The sequence below is a fragment of the Pan paniscus genome, chromosome 16 (assembly GCF_029289425.2).
Source record: "Pan paniscus chromosome 16, NHGRI_mPanPan1-v2.0_pri, whole genome shotgun sequence".
In the NCBI taxonomy this organism is placed as follows: domain Eukaryota; kingdom Metazoa; phylum Chordata; class Mammalia; order Primates; family Hominidae; genus Pan; species Pan paniscus.
The window spans coordinates 48,867,178-48,886,220 of record NC_073265.2 but is presented as its reverse complement, the minus strand read 5'-3'; the positions used below and the strand labels follow the sequence as shown (position 1 = coordinate 48,886,220).

The window sequence follows — 19,043 nt, the reverse complement described above, 5'->3', positions numbered from 1 at the left end:
GCCACCATGTATGGCTAATTTTTATATTTTTAGTAGAGATGGGGTTTCACCATGTTGGCCAGGCTGGTCTTGAACTCCTGACCTCAAGTGATCTGCCTACCTTGGCCTCCCAAAGTGCTGGGATTACAGGCGTCAGCCACCACACCTGGCCAAAAGTAACTACCTTATAAATAAAAAAACTCACTGTGTCAGACACAGTGATAACTGTCAGAGTTACAGGGTTTGCATAGAGAAAGTTGATCATGACAGAAAACTTGATGAATTGAATGACAACACTCAGAAAGGGCTGGGTGCGGTAGCTCACGCCTGTAATCCCAGCACTTTGGGAAGCCAAGGCAAGTGGATCACTTGAGGTCAGGAGTTCAGACCAGCCTGACCAACATGGTGAAACCCTGTTTCTACTAAAAAAATACAAAAAAATTAGCCGGGCAAGGTGGCACACACCTGTAATCCCAGTTACTCAGGAGGCTGAGGCAGAAGAATCGCTTGGACCCAGGAGGTGGAGGTTGTAATGAGCCAAGATCGCGCCATTCGTTGCACTCCAACCTGGGTGACAGAGTGAGACTCTGTCTCAAAAAAAAAAAAAAAAAAAAATCAGAAAGGAAGAAACATATTAATGACATCATGACGTATTAATGGGAGCATCCTTCAGATTACACCAATTAACTTGCATATAAATCACCTTTCCAGGGCATATCGTATGCAGAAGATGAGCTGTACTATATTCAAAGGGCACTGCCTAAGTTTTTATAGTATCCCTTGCCCATCACAGAAGAGTATAACTTAGCCAACAACCATCTCTGGAGCTTCGGAAAGGAAACTGTTTCACTAGGTAACACTTGGGAGGTAGCGTGCTGTATGTGTGTATACATACACACACATATATGTATTTACACATACCTTATTGTCTCCCCGCGAGGAAATGTGTAATCTGCAGAATCACTGATAGCGATCCTTCCATTCGCATTCTGAAATAAGAGTTTTGACTCAAGAGGGGACCAGGCATGGTGGCTCACACCTGTAATCCCAGCACTTTGGGAGGCTGGGGCAGGTGGATCACTTGAGGCCAGGAGTTTGAGACCAACCTGGCCAACATGGTGAAACCCCATCTTTACTAAAAATACACAAAAATCAGCTGGGCATGGTGGCTCACATCTGTAATCCCAGCTACTTGCAAGGTTTGGGGGGAGAATCACTTGAACCTGGGAGGCAGAGGCTTCAGTGAGCCAAGATCATGCCACTGCACTCCAGCCTGGGCAACAGAGTGAGAACCTGTCTCAAAAAAATAAAAAAAGAGTTTTGACTCAAGAAGCCTAAACATGGAATAATAAGACATCCTGGTTTAACTGAATAGTCCTAGTTTATTTTTATTTCTCAATACAATTATTAATAGTGCAGACTCTCCCCCTACAAAAACATGTTCCACTTTGAATAATAAATTACACATTACCTTACCTGATTGGCTATTATCTCCTTTATGGAACATTAGCTAAGCTTTGGCTGTGAAGTGGACAAAACTAGAATTAGTGCTGCGATTTTCCTGTAAGAATACAGGAAAGGTGGTCAAACTGGTTAAATCACCCTGCCTTTTCCTTTACAGAAAAATCACGAACCTGGCAATATAAACAAAATGAGGATGGCTTTTAACAATGGAAGAACCAGCCCTGTTCCCCTGTCTTCATTAGAATTTGCTATTCGTAGGCCAGGTGCAGTAGTTCCCACCTGTAATCCCAGCATTTTGGAAGGCCGAGGCGGGCAGATCACAAGGTCAGGAGTTCAAGACCAGCCTGGTGAATATGGTGAAACCCGGCCTCTACTAAAAATACAAAAATTAGCCAGACATGGTGCTGCATGCCTGTAGTCCCAGCTACTCAGGAGGCTGAGGTGGGAGTATCACTTGAACCTGGGAGGCGGAGGTTGCAGTGAACTGAGATTGCACTACTGCAGTCCAGCCTGGGTGACAGAGCAAGACTCTGTCTCAAAAAAAAAATTGCTATTCATGCAGCCTGTCAGGACCATTTCAGAATAATGAGAACTCTCTTGCCAGCCCCTAGGGATTTTAAATGTCATGAATAGTTATGAGAAAAAGTCTCACACACTTTATCTGTTTATATTTATATTATTTCTGGCATACTAGCAAAAAGTAGAGGTAATACTTTGAATCAGGAGCTATTTATTTTTAAGTTAACAGTACAGAAGGGAAGGTTCTCTTTCCATCAAAGTTCTCCTCCACGCTACCAAACCTGGAATTATTAGGAACAGCAACTCCACAGAATGGAAAAGCTACCAGCAGGCATTCAACTGAAATCAAGTGCCCTACCACATATCCCTCCTTCACTCTCCCTATCACAGCAGTTCTCATTCTCACTTAGTGAGAAAGTTAGTGGAGGAACTACTAGGGTTAGGGGTGAGAGAACAAGCAGCATTCACCCAGACAGCAATTTGCAAGGCAAAAGATCTACTTACCCACACTCTAATAGCAGCCCTCTTATCCTAAAGGATGCCACGAATTGCAAAGCCCTGGTCTCCCACCCACACTGTCCCAGCAAGTTCTGAGCATGTTTGTACATGCTCTTGCCCCACAGGTAGCAATGCTCTCATAGTGTGTCTCAAAGTTCAGTCCCATAGATGGCCTTATAACGTAGGTATTCTTCTAAGCACTGAAGAGCATTATCATCTACCTTTGGGTCAAACTTGTTGGCCAACAGGTGATGGTTGTGAAGCATCCAATTCAAGTCCCCAGCCCCATAAATGCAGATAGCCCGCTGGTGGATTCCAGAGCAGGGAGCATAAGGAGCACCCTTATCGATGTCTCCCTCATGACCCTGCCACTTGACCAGCCTGGCAATAGAAGTCATGTCTGAGATGTCGTACTTGGGGTGGTTGGGAACAGAGCCAGGCATCCACCGTGCACGCTGAAGGGTGGCCCAGAGGTGTTCATCAGGGCTATAAGTGTCTTTTACCCATTCAATCAGTTGTTGGGATTTAGGGTTCTTCAAAACATGTTGGACGAAATCTCGGGAAGCCACAATGTACGCATTCCCTGTAAACATAGTTAAATTATAAGGGGGAGGATCCTTCTTCTTGTTGGTTAGGTGTAATGTGTCTCTCACTACCTCAAAGTGATATTTCCAGCGGGTTTCTTTGTGCTTAGGAGGTACCTCTGACTCCATGCTATTCCTCCCATTCAACATCTTGAGAGCCTGGACCATCTCCGCATTGCTCTTTATAGGAAAGTCCGTCCCACATGTATTCAGGAAGTATTTCCACGGCACTGAGCTCTGGAGCAAGTCTTCCATGCAGTTGATGTCAGCTTGCACCCTGGACCAGGAGGCATAAACCACCCGAACCAGCTTACTGGCTATGAAGACATTTGGGAAGCAAGAAATAATTGCTTTGACCGCCTCTTTGAAAGTTTCTGGGGACTTCTCATCCACATGGACGCAGTATATGTTCTGAGGGGCATACACAGCTCGCAGTAGCCTTTCAAAGTTTTCAATCTTCTCATGAATCACCATAGAGTATGCAATAGGGAACTCCACCTCTTCTTTGCTCAGTGGGAACTGTATGAACTTCCTTTCAGCCTTGAAGTGCTCACAGTCTCTGGTGAGGGAGAGGTAGTGGGTGTCTGTGAAAGGCTCTCGCTTCTTCTTGACCTCCAGGTTATTCAGAATAGCCTGAAGCACTGCCTCTTGGTCCCCTCGGGTGACCCCTGAACAGTTGATAGACCTCTTTGCTGGCAGTTTCAGGAAATTATACAAGATATTCCTGCAGTACTGGCTTTGAGATTCCCTGGACTCCAGACCCAAGTGGTCAGAGTCACACTTTAACCTGAAAGACAGTTTCAGAGCCACAGTGGCCAGCAGCATATAGCAGCCCAGGGCCCACAAGTAATGCCGCTGGCAGAGTCTCTTCCATTGAACCATCGTCACAGAATGGGAGACAGGTGGAGACCGAGCACAGGGAAGGAGGAGGAGGACACAATCCTTGGACAGAACAAAATGCCTCCAGTTACAAACTAATCATTCCCAGAAACATCAAGCTCAATTCCAAACTGATGACAAAAAATATTTCTTACCTGGACAAAAATCCTTAGTAAAGACCTGCCTAGAAGCCCCTTACATCTGGTTTGTTGATGGAGATCTGTAATCTGACCCTACAAACTAGCCGACCACACTCAAGTCTGGATCTGGCTACACCTCCACCCCAGGAGAAAAGGAAGAACTGAGTACCTGCTGCCATGGAGCGTCATTAGTAAGAACAAGTCCCCACCCACCCTTCATTCCTCATTCTTCTTCTCATGCCTTACCACCCTAGAATATAACTCTTATCTGGGGTCTGGAATTTCTGATAGATCTGGAGAGAAAAATCCATAAAATTCAGACTCTTGGCATCGGTTCTAGAAACCTAAAGGTCCTTTTAAAACATTTCTTGCTTCTATTTTGGCAATTTATATAGCATTAGAATGCTTTTCACCATATATAATTCATTGGTGAGGTGTGACATCTAGCCACACTTTTTAAAAAATTTTCTTAAAGAAGTAAAAATAACTGGATATTATCCAAAAAATGCATTGAAATCATTCAGAGTATCCATCCAAATTTAAAATATACTTGCACACAAGCTGTGTATATACAATATTTAATGAGTACCTTTTGTGGGTGAGAAATATTTCTTTGAGAAATATTTATTTACACTGTCCCATTTAATAACCTTCACAACCAATCTGAAATGTATTATTAAGCCTCTTTTATAGATAGGAAAACAGAAGCTAAATAACTTGCCAAATACACATGTTTTAAGAAGCAAATCCGGGACTGCTCTCCACTCTCTCTTCTCCCCCAGTGTTTTTGTCTACAAGCCTAATGCTTGTTCCAACAAACCACAGCTACCTTTGAAATACAATACAGGAAGTATTATAGCTCTTTTATATTTTGTTTGGACTCCCAAACAAATTTCACTGTCCGATGAAGACCAGGAAGCCCCTTTAAAAAAAAAAGAAAACAAAACAAAAGAAAACAAAAGAAAAATAAAGAAAAGAAAAAACATTGTACATTGAAATCCTAAGATGAATATGGAAAAAAAAAAAGAAAAAAGAAAGAAAAAATAAATACAATAAAGGGTACTGAATATCAGTAAAGAAAACCAGATATTATAGAAAATAATCCCTAAAAGGAGAGGGACAAAATGTGCCACATCCTTCAAGCGATGATTATTTTCCCTTGTTGTAGCTCTTCCTAAACACAAGAATGTATTCTCTTTAGTAATAGCTTTTATGGGAATCTAAGAGGAAGGAAAATGAAAAATGAAGAAAATTCTCACCTTTAGTAGCTTCTCTCCTGCTTAGGGATGATCTCTTCACAAGGCATGATTCTGTTTCCAAGCGAAGACTGGCGGTGTTCCGTGGCAGCAAATGTGAACGACCATGTCCCCTGATCTTCTAACCCTCCAAAAGGTATTTTCTGACACTCATAAGATGTCCAAGGAACAGTTTCAGTCTCCTCTTTAATATCTGCAAAGTAGAGGGCAGCAGGTGGCTCCATCACTCTCCTTTTGACTTCCTGCTCTCAGGTAAGACAGCAAGCTCAGAGAAATCATGCAGAAACATTCTCAAGCCCAAGTCATTCAGGGAGGTCAGTGAGGCAGGAAAGAATGCTGGCAATATCCGAGAAGGCAAGCAGATATTTCAGCCAGAACAGCCCAGTTTGTACCTGTGTCACGAACTATTCATAAAAGCCTGTCAGTGCTCACGCAAGAACTTGAAAGCCTTTTTCCCTCAACGAGGAACCATAGAAACAGAGAGATATGCCCCTCCCTTCTTTTGGTCGGGGGTCCAAATGTCACTCATGTTCCCTGAACATTACAAGAGGTGGGAATAAAAATACTCTTCAAGGATTTTTCTTTTGTTATTTTACTTTTCTTTAAAAAAAGCAAATCAATGAAATCCATAGTTCATTCTTCAAATGCAACTGCTCCCTCCTGGCATCCCACCAGAAAACATCCATTTGCCTGTCTTTGCACGATTATTAATAATCTGTAAGTTGTAGAAATACCCAAAGGGTTCCAGTTTGTAGAGCTCCCTCACTAATGTCTATGAGTCTAGAGCTGTTGGCAGTCTAAGGAATGGATTACACTATGGGCTGTTGGACTTCAGTGAGAGCCCCATGGGGTGGTTTTGGCCATGGTATAGATTACAAAATGCCTTCTTCAAAGCTGCTGACATTGTTAGCCTCTCCCCAACCCGGCCCCCAACTGCTCCACCTAAAAAGCAACACTCCTAACCAAATATCTGAACAGAGCAAGTTTTTTGTTGTTTTTACAAAGTGTCTGGCTCTGTCGCCCAGGCTGGAGTGCAATGGTGTGATTACGGCTCAATGCAGCCTTGACCTCCTGGGCTCAAGCCATCCTCCTGCCCCAGCATCCTGAGTAGCTGGGACCACAGGCACACACCACCATGCGGAGATATTTTTTTTTTTTTTTTTTAGTAGAGATGAGGTCTTGCTATGTTGCCCATGCTCATCTCAAATTCCTGGGCTCAAGTGATCCTCCCACCTCGGCCTCCCAAAGTGCTGGGATTACAGGAGTGAGCCACCACGCCCAGCCTGAACAGAGCAAATTTAATATAAAGAACTCAACTAGGTATAAAGTTAAGATATAAAGTGTTGGGGAAGGAGGCACTATTGAGGCACTATTAAGGCACTAGCAATTGTTGGACGCAGCTACCACTCCTAGATTGAGGGAATTAAGGGAGGAACTGAAAATTATTAAATTGAAATTTTGGGTGGAGAGACACCAAAGAAGCTGAAACTCATGGCTCTGAAGAGTGGGGACCACTCAACAAATGCTGAGGTCTCTGAGCTCACAGGAGGGCCCTCTGGGCTGAGATCCAGACCTCTCGGGAGGCAAATGATATCTCTGCTGATAGCTACTGTAAACTGAATTTAGTGCAGCTACACAAAGGAACAGCCACTGAGACATAAATAGGCGTTGACATGGTGACGCTCACAGAAGCAGGAAGCAGATAGGAAGCAAACAGGAAGTCCCTCCTCCAGCCGGCTGTCTCCCTCCAGTGCCCTTTATTGGCAGAGTTTAAGCAGAAACGTGGTTTACAAGAGGCATGAATAACCTCCAGCATTACAAAGTAGAGTTGAGAAGGGTGGATTTCTCCTGAAGATAATGAGGCAATAATGGAGATGAGTCAGAGTTGCCTACTTGGTGAACGAATTGTTTACATGCACACACCTCCAAGATTTTCAGCGCAGAGAATTTAGGTATTTTATTTTTTGGTCCTCTGCCCACCGGCCTCTGACTTAGATGAAGCTACAGCAAAGACAAGAAAGTCATGTAGGGTTGTCAGAGGTGCTTGAACCAGAGCAACTCCATCTTGAATAAGGGCTGGGTAAAATGAGGCTGAGACCTACTGGGCTGCATTCCCAGATGGTTAAGGCATTCTAAATCACAGGATGAGATAGAGGAGACAGGCCCAAGATACAGGTCATAACAATCTTGCTGATAAAACAGATTGTAGTAAAGAAGCCATCTAAAACCCACCAAAACCAAGATGGTGACGAGAGTGACCTCCTGTCCTCCTCACTGCTACACTCCCACCAGTGCCATGACAATTTACAAATACCATGGCAACAACAGGAAGATACCCTATTTGATCTAAAAGCGGGAGGCATGAATAACCCACCCCTTGTTTAGCGTATCATCAAGAAATAACCATTAAAATGGGCAACCAGTAGTCCCCTCAGGGCTGCTATGTCTATGGAGTAGCTATTCTCTTATTCCTTTACTTTCTTAATGAACTTGCTTTCACTTTACGGACTCGCCCTGAATTCTTTCTTGCGCAAGATCCAAGAACCCTCTGTTGGGGTCTGGATCAGGACCCCTTTCTGGAAACAGGGTCATATGCACCCCTACGTGGGCCCTGCTCCACGGGCTGTTTTCTGCAGTACTGGGATTCTCAGTGACTTTCCATTGTTGAGTATAAAATCTCTGGGACAAGAATGATTATGGGATAAGCACTTGCTTCAGTATTCTCATCTAGAAAAACTCCTCCACTTTATTCGTATCTTACTTTTCTTTGGTGCCCCCCTCAAGTCTCACCTTCATTCCCATAAAAACTGCATTATAGAGTCCCTCAGTAAGAGAAAACACTTTGAATACTTGAGGGCTTTTGTTTGTGTATGTGTTTTTCAGAGACAGGGTCTTGCTGTCACCCAGGCTGGAGTGCAGTGGCAGATCATAGCTCACTGCAGCCTCGAACTCCTGGGTTCAAGCCATCCTTCCACCTTAGCCTCCCAAGTAGCTGGGACTACAGGCACAAGCCACCATGCCCAACTAATTTTTATTTGTATTTTTTTTGTAGAGATGGGGTTTCACTGTGTTGCCCAGGCTGGTCTCAAGCTCCTGGGCTTCCAAAGTGCTGGGATTAAAAGTGTGAGCCACTGTGCTGGGCCTGAATTTTTTTGTTGTTGTCATTTGAGACAAGGTCTGGCTGTACAACCCAGACTGGAGTGCAGTGGCGCCATCTCAGCTGACTGTAACCTCTGCCTCCTGGGCTCAAGCGATCCTCCTACCTCAGCCTCCTGAGTAGCTGAGATTACACTCAGCTAACTTATTTTTATTTTTATTTATTTATTTATTGTAGAGATGGAGTTTGCTGTTTCTCTGGCTGGTCTTGAACTCAGGAGCTCAAGCAATCTCCCTGCCTCAGCCTCCCAAAATGCTAGGATTACAGGCATGAGCCACCATGCCCAGCCAAGTATTTTATTTTTAAGGTAACCAAAGTAAGTTTGTTATGTGTTAAGTATTTGTTAATAACACATTAAGAAATCGTGGCTCTATTTTGTTGAGATGGTCTACATTATAGTAACGCCAAGTACCTAGTAATAAAGCCCAGCGTGGGACTCAGCCCAAAAAAGCTAGGTCTGAATCCTGGCTCTGCCGCCTTCAAGCTGAATGATCTGCAGCAAATTCATTCATCAGTCTGTATTTTAGTGACTTCTTTTGCATAATAGAAGCTAATGCTAATATTTGTTTTGTACTACTATTGAGAAGATTAAACAAGATACATATGAAGGACCAGGCAAATATAGCCTGGTACTTACAGCCCCTCAGTGAAGGTTATCATGAAATAGATCCAGTGCTAGCCCACAAAGACCTATTTTACTGACAAAATAACTCAAGGTGGTTACAAGTAGCATTCCTGAGCTCTGGACCAAGCAGAAGTGTTAATGTTTATGATGTAGTGAGGGAAAGGACTAAGAATTGCCCTCCATCTCTGTGTTCTATGGAGAGACTCTATTGTAAGTTGTCACCCTCAGTACCTCAGGGAGAACAAGACCAGGGATGAGGGGCAACTGACCCCAGGGAGGTACAGGAGAGGGGACAGAATGGCTGCCGAAGGGCACAGGAAGATCGGGGGTGAGGCAACCTGCAGAGATCAGGCAAGCATTCAGAAAGATGGCCAGCAGCTTCCTCACCTTAATTCCATGCTAGCCCTCAAGAACATACAGGACACTTGGCAAGAGGGAGAAAGGGCGCAGTCCCAGACTGCCTGGGATCCCAGGCACATTTCAAGGCAAAAACTTAAACCTGGGGTATGATGCTTTTCACAGGGTTCCTTTTACCCCTGCTAAGGACAAAAGGTACAGCCAGATGATGCTGAAAGCAAATTTATCCAACAGCCCAGGAGTCATGAAGCTATTTAGACATCCCAAGAACTGAAAGGATGACCTTCACCTCCCTCAGCAACCAAAATATAAAGCAACATAATATAAGTAAGTCCAACCCAGTCCTGAGTTTTCCGACAATGACTACTACTATAATGCTGTCTTTGAAATAGCTAATTCTTCCCACTCAGACTCCTAAATCTTTTTCTCCTAATCACTAGTTCAGGCTTCCTATGGGCCAAAAGCTTCAACTTCATCCCTTGAGCTTTGAATTATAAATCCTTGTATGTTTGTGGAAAGGTCTAAGAGTTCCAGTCATGGGAAACAGAGAAACTAAGCTAGGGTCATCAAGGTGGTGCTGAGAGAAGCCAGTGGGATTTGATGTTAACCTTGATGGAGGCTCAAGGAATCCTACAGTCCCAACACCAGCGTCAGAGAAGGGCCCAAGAAGCAGGATTCATCTTAAGCTGAATTTACAAATTAGCTAATGCACACTTTTACTTATTTGTTATGGTGGCATTTACCTTTGCCAGGCATCAGCTTGGTCTTCTCATTGACAGGAAGCTCCTTAAGGTCATGTTCTTCATCTGTTTCCCTTCAGCACCTACAGTGATAGGTATTAGCAGAATCCCAGGGCTTCCCAGAAAAACTGCTGAGTAAAGGGCAGGTCACAAGTAGCAAGGGCAGCTCCAGTGACTTAGAGAGAAAAGGCTCTGACTCAGAGAAGTAATGCAAGAGGATAGATAAATAGGAAAACCCAGTTAATGTGTAACTTATTAGGCTGGAGCTAGAGTTTGAAAAAGACTGAAGGCACTAAAGATGGGGAGAGGGGAAGTAGGGTGTTTTGAGCTCTAACATTAAAAAAATGTTCTAGGTAGTGGGCTCTTAACAAAGATGAAGTTATGACCTCTAGCCACAGACAAACGGTTGAAAGACCCAGTGTGATCAAACTGGTTTCTAATCAGGGTTGCAAAGTGAAGCTCAGACTGGATGCAATTTGCTGAAAGACAGGGACAGCCTGTAGGTTCCTCCTTAGAGCTCCACATCCTCTCTGCACTCAAAGTTCACCCTTGCTCTAGACAGCCCTCCTGGATGCACTTCACATGGCCTGGAGTGGAAGAGAAAAGAGATTAAAGAAGAAAAGAGAAAAGAGATTAAAGAGGAAAAGAGAGAGAGAGAGAAAGAGAAAGAGAGAGGAGAGAAAAGAAAGGAAGGAAAGAGGAAAGGGGAAGGGGAGGAAAAGAAAGGGGAAGGGGAGGGGGGAGGGGAGGGGGAGGGGAGGGGAGGGGGAGGGGAGGGGGAGGGGAGGGGGAGGAGGGGGAGGGGAGGGGAGGGGGAGGAGGGGGAGGGGAGGGGAGGGGGAGGAGGGGGAGGGGAGGGGAGGGGGAGGGGAGGGGGAGGGGAGGGGGAGGGGAGGGGGAGGGGGAGGGGGAGGGGGAGGGGAGGGGGAGGGGAGGGGGAGGGGAGGGGGAGGGGAAGGGGAGGGGGAGGGGGAGGGGAAGGGGGAGGGGGAGGAGAGAGGGGGAGGGAAGGGAGAGGGAGAGAGGGGGAGGGAAGGAGGAAGGGGGAGGGAAGGAGGGAGGGGGAGGGAAGGAGGGAGGGGAGGGAAGGAGGGAGGGGGAGAGAGAAAGAGACAGAAGAAGAGAAAAGGAAGAAAAGAAAAGAAAGGAGGAAAGGAAGGAAGGAGGGAAGGGAGGAGGAAGTTAAGGAGGGAAGGAGGGAGAGAGGGAAGGAAGGAGGGAGAAAGGGAAGGAAGGAAGGAGGGAAAGAGGGAAGGAAGGAAGGAGGGAGGGATGGAGAGAGGGAAGGAGGGAGGGATGGATGGAGGGAGGGAAGGAGGGAGGGATGGAAGGAGGGAGGGAAGGAGGGAGGGATGGAAGGAGGGAGGGAAGGAGGGAGGGAAGGAGGGAGGGAAGGAAGGAGGGAGGGAAGGAGGGAGGGATGGAAGGAGGGAGGGATGGAAGGAGGGAGGGAAGGAGGGAGGGAAGGAGGGAGGGAAGGAGGGAGGGAAGGAGGGAGGGAAGGATGGAGGGAATGAAGGAGGGAGGGAGGAGGGAGAGAGAGAAAGAGAAAGAAGGAAAGAAAGAAAGCCCACACTACTTACTCAAAGAAAGCAAGCAAGCAAGCCCCACACTACTTATTCACAGGAAGGAAGGAAGGAAGGAAGGAAGGAAGGAAGGAAGGAAGGAAGGAAGGAAGGAAGGAAGGAAGGAAGGAGGGAAGGAGGGAGGGAGGGAGGGAGGGAAGGAGGGAGGGAGGGAGGGAGGGAGGGAGGGAAGGAGGAAGGGAGGGAGGGAATAAAGGAAGGAAGGAAGGAAGGAAGGAAGGAAGGAAGGCCCACACTGCTTATTCACAAAATGCAGAGGAAACTTCTGAATCTTCTCAGGTGAGATAATCTTAATTTGCTACTCTCTCTCTACTCACATTCCCAAGGCCAGTCATTTGCCAAATTGTAAAGGCAGCCTTATTTCCTCACTCCAGTCTTTGGGTGGTGCTCTGCTTCCTGCCAAGACCAGCTGCCTGCTCACAGCTGCCCCTGCTGCTGCTCAGCACCACGGAAGCAAAGGGCAGCCACTGCCATGCTTGTTCTGTCTCCTGTCTCCACGAACTCACCAAAATAGACTTGTCCTTACTGTGGTGTCACAAGCTCCTTGAGGGCAGGGATCATGTCTGACTCAGCTACGTCTTTCCCACAGCAGCTAGCACAAGAACTTGCAGGTGGTAGTGTCGAAGCAAAGAGTCAAACTCTGTAAAATATTTGAAGAGATTTATTCTGAGCCAAATATGAGTGACCATGGCCCGTGACACAGCCCTCAGGAGGTCCAGAGAACATGTGCCCAAGGTGGATGGGGCACAGCTTGATTTTATACATTTTAGAGAGGCATGAAACATTAATCAAATACATTTAAGAAATAATTGGTTTGGTCCAGAAAGACGGGACAACTCAAAGGGGGTGGGGGATGGTAGGGGGGAATTTCCAGGCTACAGGTGAATTAAAATATTTTCTGGTTGACAATTGGTTGAGTTTGTCTAAAGACCTGGGATCCACAGAAAGGGAATGTTCAGGTTAAGATAAAAGATTGTGAAGACCAAGGTTCTTTTGAAATCTTATAGTGGCTGCCCTTAGAGACAATAGAAAAATATTTCCTATTCGTATCTTTAAAAGGTTCTAGACTCTTAATCACTTTAAGATTGGGAGGGCCTGGAAGAAAAAGATCTAGCTATGTTAATAAAGAGTCTTTACAGATGTAAATTTTCCCCCATGAAGGACAGCTTTGCAGGGCCATTTCAAAATAATGGCAAAGAAACATGTTTTTGGGGTAAAATACTTTGTTTTTCTTCCTTGTCTCATAATGTTATGCCAGAGTCAGGTTGGAAAGTAAGTCATGATATATAGAGTTAAATAAAACCCATCTGATGAGAACTGGATTTGTAGGGCATGACTCCCCACTCCCCTTAGATAGGAATTTGGGCAAGATAAAAAATCAGAGTTTAGTCCTCAGTAGACTTGCTGTGAATATTTCCCAAATGAACGGCTACCTCACTGTCCCTGGGAAGGTCGTCTAAGTCAGAAGTCCCCCTTATCCATGGGGGATACATTGCAAGATGCCCAGTTGGATACCTGGAACAGCAGATAGTACCAAACCCTATGTATACTGTTTTTTTCCTACACATAATGATATAGTTTGAACACATGTTTCTGCCAAATTCTTGTTGAATTGCAATCCCCAGCATTGAAGTTGGGGCCTGATGGGAGATGTTTGGGTCAGGGGGGTGAATCCTTGATGGCTTGGCGCTGTCCTCTCAATAATGAGTGAGTTCTTATTGGATCTGGTTGTTAAAAAGTGCAGGGCACCTACCCCACCTCTCTACCTCTCTGTCTCACTCACTCCTGCTTTTGCCACGTGATGTGCAAGCACCTGTTCTCGCCATGTTAGAATGCCATAAGTAAAAGCTCCCTAAGACCTCCTCAGAAGCTGAGCAGATGCGGACTCCATACTTGTACAACCTGCAGAACCACGAGCCAATTAAACCTCTTTTCTTTACAAATGACCCAGTCTCTGGTATTTCTTTATAGCAATGCAAGAACAGCCTGACACACATACATACTTGTCATAAAGTTTTACAAATTATGCACAGCAAGAGATTAACAACAACTAATAAAACCATTGTAACACTATATTGTAGTTAAAGTTGTGTGTATGTGGTCTCTCTCTCTCTTCTCTCAAAACACAAATATTGTTGGACCATTGTTGACTGCAGATAACTGAAACCATGGTAAGTGAAATAGAATAAGGGGGGACTACTGTGCTGGAATCGTGGAAATACGGCTTGTTGGTAGTGTTGGGGGTCAGTAGCTGATGTTCCAAAAATGACACCTTGACCTACTGAAGAAGCCTCAAGTTCTAACCCTCCCACCCACTGTCTCTGAAGCTTAATTTCTATTATCTGCCAAAAATCCAGACCCACCAAGAACAATTGTTTTTTCTTCCCCTCCCTGAAGACCAAGAGTGTAACCACACCTGGACAGACATGTTCACATGATAATGCTCAAATTAATCTCTGTTCCCTGATCTATTCATTCCCCCTAGTAAACCCCTCAATAGAATTCCTCTTCTCCTCTCTCCTCCCATAACCTATGTTGCCAGGGTGGCATATAATCTTCAGAACCTCCTTGCAGGGCGGCTAACCCCATCTGTGATTCTCCCCAGGTGTGAGTTAATACAACTTGCATGCCCCAATTAACCTGCCTTTTGTGAGTTGTGAGTTGACTTTTCAGTGAAGCTTCAAAGGATAGGGAGCTTTCCCTTGGCCTTCACAGTAGCTACTAGAATTAATGGATAGAATCTCCCTAAAGTAAACTATATGCAAAAATGTGATGCTACAGGGCTGAAGCTAATAGAAACCCAAACAACATTTTTTTTTTTTTTTTTTGAGATGGACTTTCGCTCTTGTTGCCCAGGCTGGAGTGCAATGGCACGATCTCGGCTCACGGCAACCTCAGCCTCCCGGGTTCAAGTGATTCTCCTGCCTCAGCCTCCCTAGTAGCTGGGATTACAGGCATGCGCCACCACGCCCAGCTAATTTTGTATTTTTAGTAGAGACGGGGTTTCTCCATGTTGGTCAGGCTGCTTTCAAACTCCCGACTTCAGGTGATCTGCCCGCCTCGGACTCCCAAAGTGCTGGGATCACAGGCGTGAGCTGCGGCGCCCAGCCCCCAAACAACATTTTTAAGGGGATTAATTTTGTTTAGGAAACATTCTCAGTTTGAGATGGGATTTGGAGACATGCTAATGAGATTAAGATGCCTCATAATGACTGGGTGTGCTGGCCTACCCCTGTAATCCCAGCACTTTGGGAGGCTGAGTTGGGAGGATTACTTGAGGCCAGGAGTTTCAGACCAGCCCGGGCAACACAGCAAGACCCCTATCTTTTAAAATACAACAAATTTTTTAAGAAAAAGATGCCTCCTATTGTGTCATTAGGAATCAACTTCTAAATGGAACCAATAACAAATGGTATGTAAGATATGGCCATGTTTTATTGATTTATAAATTCCATTTAACAATTGTTTATTAGCCAGGTGTGCAGGCTCATGCCTGTAATCCCAGCACTTTGGGAGGCCAAGGCTGGTGGATCACCTGAGGTCAGGAATTTGAGACCAGTCTGGCCAACATGGTGAAACTCCATCTCTACTAAAAATATAAAAATTAGCTGGGCATGGTGACGGGATTCTGTAGTCCCAGCTACTTGAACCTGGGAGGCAGAGGTTGCAGTGAGCTGAAATTACACCACTGCACTCCAGCCTGGGCAACAGAGTAACACTCCGTCTCAAAAACAAACAAAACACACAATTGTTTACTGAGGAAACTACTAAATAGTAAGTACCAGAGATACAAAGTTAATAAAGGCAGTTCTTACTCTCAAGCAGTTCATAGCACTGTGTGGGAAAAATATTTGCAAAAAGATCATTATGATGCCACCTATATTTATTTATTTATTTATTTTTATTTTTTGAGACAGAGTCTCGTGCTCTGTTGCCCAGGCTGGAGTGCAATGGCACGATCTCAGCTCACTGCAACCTCTGCCTCCCAGGTTCAAGCAATTCTCCTGCCTCAGCCTCCCCAGTAGCTGGGATTACAGGTACGCACAACCACACCCAGCTAGTTTTTGAATTTTTAGTGGAGACGGGGTTTTGCCATATTGCCCAGGCTGGTCTAGGACTCCTGACCTCAAGTGATCCACCCACCTCAGCCTCCCAAAGTTCTGGGATTACAAGTGTGAGCTACCACGCCCAGCTGCCACCCGTATTTATGATGCCACTTAAAAGTGCAAAGAGAGATGCATTGAATATACTGGAAGCCCAGAGGGAATCATTAAAAAATAGTGCAAACAAATGAGTGTAGGTCTTTGTGAAGTCTAGAAAGAATAAGAATGTGTCTTGGCGCCTCCTGCATTTTCTAGGGAAAGTTCTGGCTAGTAGCTACAAGAGGTTAAAGAAAATACCCGCTTGGGGCAATCATCTGGAAAAAGAAGGTTGTATCCTTACCCCACACTATAAACATAAGTTTCAGATTTAAATCTAAAAAGACAGTTCTAAAATTTCTAGAAAATGTATAGAATAGGCCAGGCATGGTGGCTCCCACCGGTAATCCCAGCACTTTGGGAGGCCAAGGTGGGTGGGTGGATCACCTGAGGTCAAGAGTTCGAGACCAGGCTGGCCAATATGGTAAAACCCTATGTCTACTAGAAATACAAAAAAAAAAAAAAAAAAAATTAGCCAGGCATGGTGGCGGGTGCCTGTAATCCCACCTACTCAGGAGGCTGAGGCAGGGAAAATTGCTTGAACCTGGAAGGCAGAGGTTGCAGTGAGCCGAGATCATGCTACTGCACTCCAGCCTGAGCAGTAGAGTAAGACTCCATCTCAAAAAAAAAAAAAAGAATAGAAGCCATGAGCTAAAAGATAGTAATACCATGGAGCCACTTCACCAGTTCTGAACTGCCTCCTCCTGGGCTGTATTTGGGTAAGAGAGAAATAATTCTTATTGTTGAAATAAAAACCTTAGACAAATTTAACAGTTTAACCGAGCAAAGAACAATTCATGAATCAGGCAGCTTCCTGAACCAGAGCAGGCTCCAAGAGACTCCAGCCCTGTACTATCATTGAAGATAACTTATGGACAGTGAAAAAAAAGTGACTTACAGAAAATGGAAGTGAGCTACAGAAAGAGTCAGATTGGTTACAGCTTGGCATTTGCTTTATTGGAATACGGTTTAAACAGTTGTCCTCCTTTGATTGGTAAAAACTCAGTGATTGGTACAACAGTAGGTTATAGTTGTTATAGTCTGTTTACACATTCAGTTAGGTTACAATTCACTATGTACCAAGAAACCTTTAGGGTAAACTTAACCATGTAAGAAGGCAGTTTTAGGCTAAACTTAACACTAACTGTTGGAACCATTACATCTTCAGGTCTCTGACATGAGCACTCATTCGTAAGTGCCTAAATCATAGAGATGCCATGTCCTAATGCAGGGACATTTAGAATCACATAAAAAAAAAAAAAGAAAAAAAAAAAGAAGCACTTGTTTCTGAAACTACATTTGCAAAAAAATCAAATATGGCTGACTCCATCTTGCACCTAGCCTCACAAGCTGTCTTCACTCATTCCTGGGTGTCGCCCAAGCTAATCATGGGAGTAATTTGGTTTATAGTTTAACCTTAAAGTAAGGATAATAGCCCTTACAAAAACTAAACCGCCTTTGTAAAACTAATGAAAGGCCACAAGGTTAGCATTATGAAAGAGGCCTGAATTCTGCTAAAAAGTAGGTGTACTTAGCAAGCCAATGTTTGAAGGTCACAAGATCTGTGAATTCTCCAATTACGCCTATAGATAACGTGACTATCACAGAACCCAAGATTGGCCTTTTGAACAGTCTTTTTAGACTTTTGCATTTCTGATGACTGGCTGACTCCACCTTGACCCACAACTCATGACTCAGTGCATGAGGACCACTTTCCACACCCCTATAATGGAATCCTCAACCTATCAACATTCCCCACTCCCTAGCCCCCTGCCTACCAAACTATCCTTGAAAAACCCCAACCTCCAAGCCTTCAGGGAGGTTGATTTGAGTAATAACTGTGTCTCCTGCATGGTATGGCCAGCCTTGCGTCAATTAACTGCTTCCCTTACTGCAATGCCATGGTCTCACAGTGAATTGGTTTTGTCTGTACAGTAGGCAGGAAGAAGCCACTGGGTGATTCCATTGCAGAGGAGTAAAGAGTGGCTTGAGTGAGGCCTATGAAGTGTAGAATATGGACTCTAGTTCTCATTCTCTCTACCACTACTTCCTCTACTCTACCCCACCATTACAGCCCAAAGGGTTACTTTTGCCTACTACTCTGAAAAAGCCAACACACCAAAAACAGCAAGTATTGAGAAAGAGAAAGAGTTTAATAATTGCAGGGCAGCCACACGAGAGGGACAAGAGATGTTTCTCAAGCCCATCTCCCCAAGAATTCAGAGGTAGGATGTATTAGTCTGTTTTCATGCTGCTGATAAAGACATACCCAAGGCCAGGAAATTTATAAAACAAAGAGGTTTATTGGACTTACAGTTCCACGTGGCTGGGGAGGCCTCACAATCATGGCAGAAGATGAAGGGCATGTCTCACACGGTGGCAGATAAGAGAAGAGAGCTTGTGCAGGGAAACTCCCCTTTTTAACCCATCAGATCTTGAGAGACTCATTCAATATCATGAGAACAGTGCAGGAAAAACCCATCCACATAATTCAATCACCTCCCACTGGGTCCCTCCAAAGCACATGAGTATTCAAGATGAGATTTGGGTGGGGACAGAGCCAAACCATATCACAGGGTTTTTAAAGGTATTTTGGTGGGTAGGGGGATAGGGAACTGAAACAACTGATTGGTTAAGGATGAAATTATAGGGGTATCAAAGCTACAGCTGAGTCAATTCCCAGCTGTAGGTAACAGAACCAGTTGAGTTAGTTTCTTGGTCACAGGTCCAGGTGGTATCTCTTGGTCTGCCAAAATACTAAATCTGAAAAATATCTCAAAAACCAGCCCTTTAAGGTCTCAAAATAGTAATGTTATCTATAGGAGCAGTTTGGGAAGTCACAATCTTTTGACCTCTGGTTTATGACTCTGGGACAGCAGGCAGCTATAGAAAAGCAAGCTAAGCAAGCAATTAATGGGTATTGTTTAACCATGCCTATTTTTTAGCAAAGTTCAGGCCCTCCCATTGTCAGAGGTATGTGAACCAGAGCAACTCCATCTTGAATAGGAGCACAGTAAAATGAGTCTGAAACCTACTGGGCTGCATTCCCAGATAGTTAAG

At 44.7% G+C, this 19,043-nt stretch overlaps 1 protein-coding gene across 5 annotated transcripts in view; it reads right to left on the bottom strand.

The window, feature by feature from the left end:
• Positions 1 to 1,802: 1,802 nt before the first annotated feature.
• GCNT3 (glucosaminyl (N-acetyl) transferase 3, mucin type) overlaps positions 1,803 to 19,043 on the bottom strand; it is a 94,431-nt gene continuing 77,190 nt past the window's right edge. For 2 of the 5 annotated variants that reach the window (XM_055098774.2, XM_055098773.2), the window contains exons 3-5: positions 10,202 to 10,281; positions 5,323 to 5,512; positions 1,803 to 3,986 (exon numbers count right to left, since the gene is read on the bottom strand). In XM_055098774.2, the coding sequence (XP_054954749.2) occupies positions 2,610 to 3,926 (1,317 nt within the window). In that variant the 5' untranslated portion in view covers positions 3,927 to 3,986; positions 5,323 to 5,512; positions 10,202 to 10,281 and the 3' untranslated portion in view covers positions 1,803 to 2,609. Of the gene's footprint in view, positions 3,987 to 5,322; positions 5,513 to 6,863; positions 7,471 to 10,201; positions 10,282 to 12,290; positions 12,597 to 19,043 lie in introns of those variants that run through there. The other 3 variants (XM_003827906.5, XM_055098772.2, XM_055098771.2) reach the window with 3 other exon arrangements.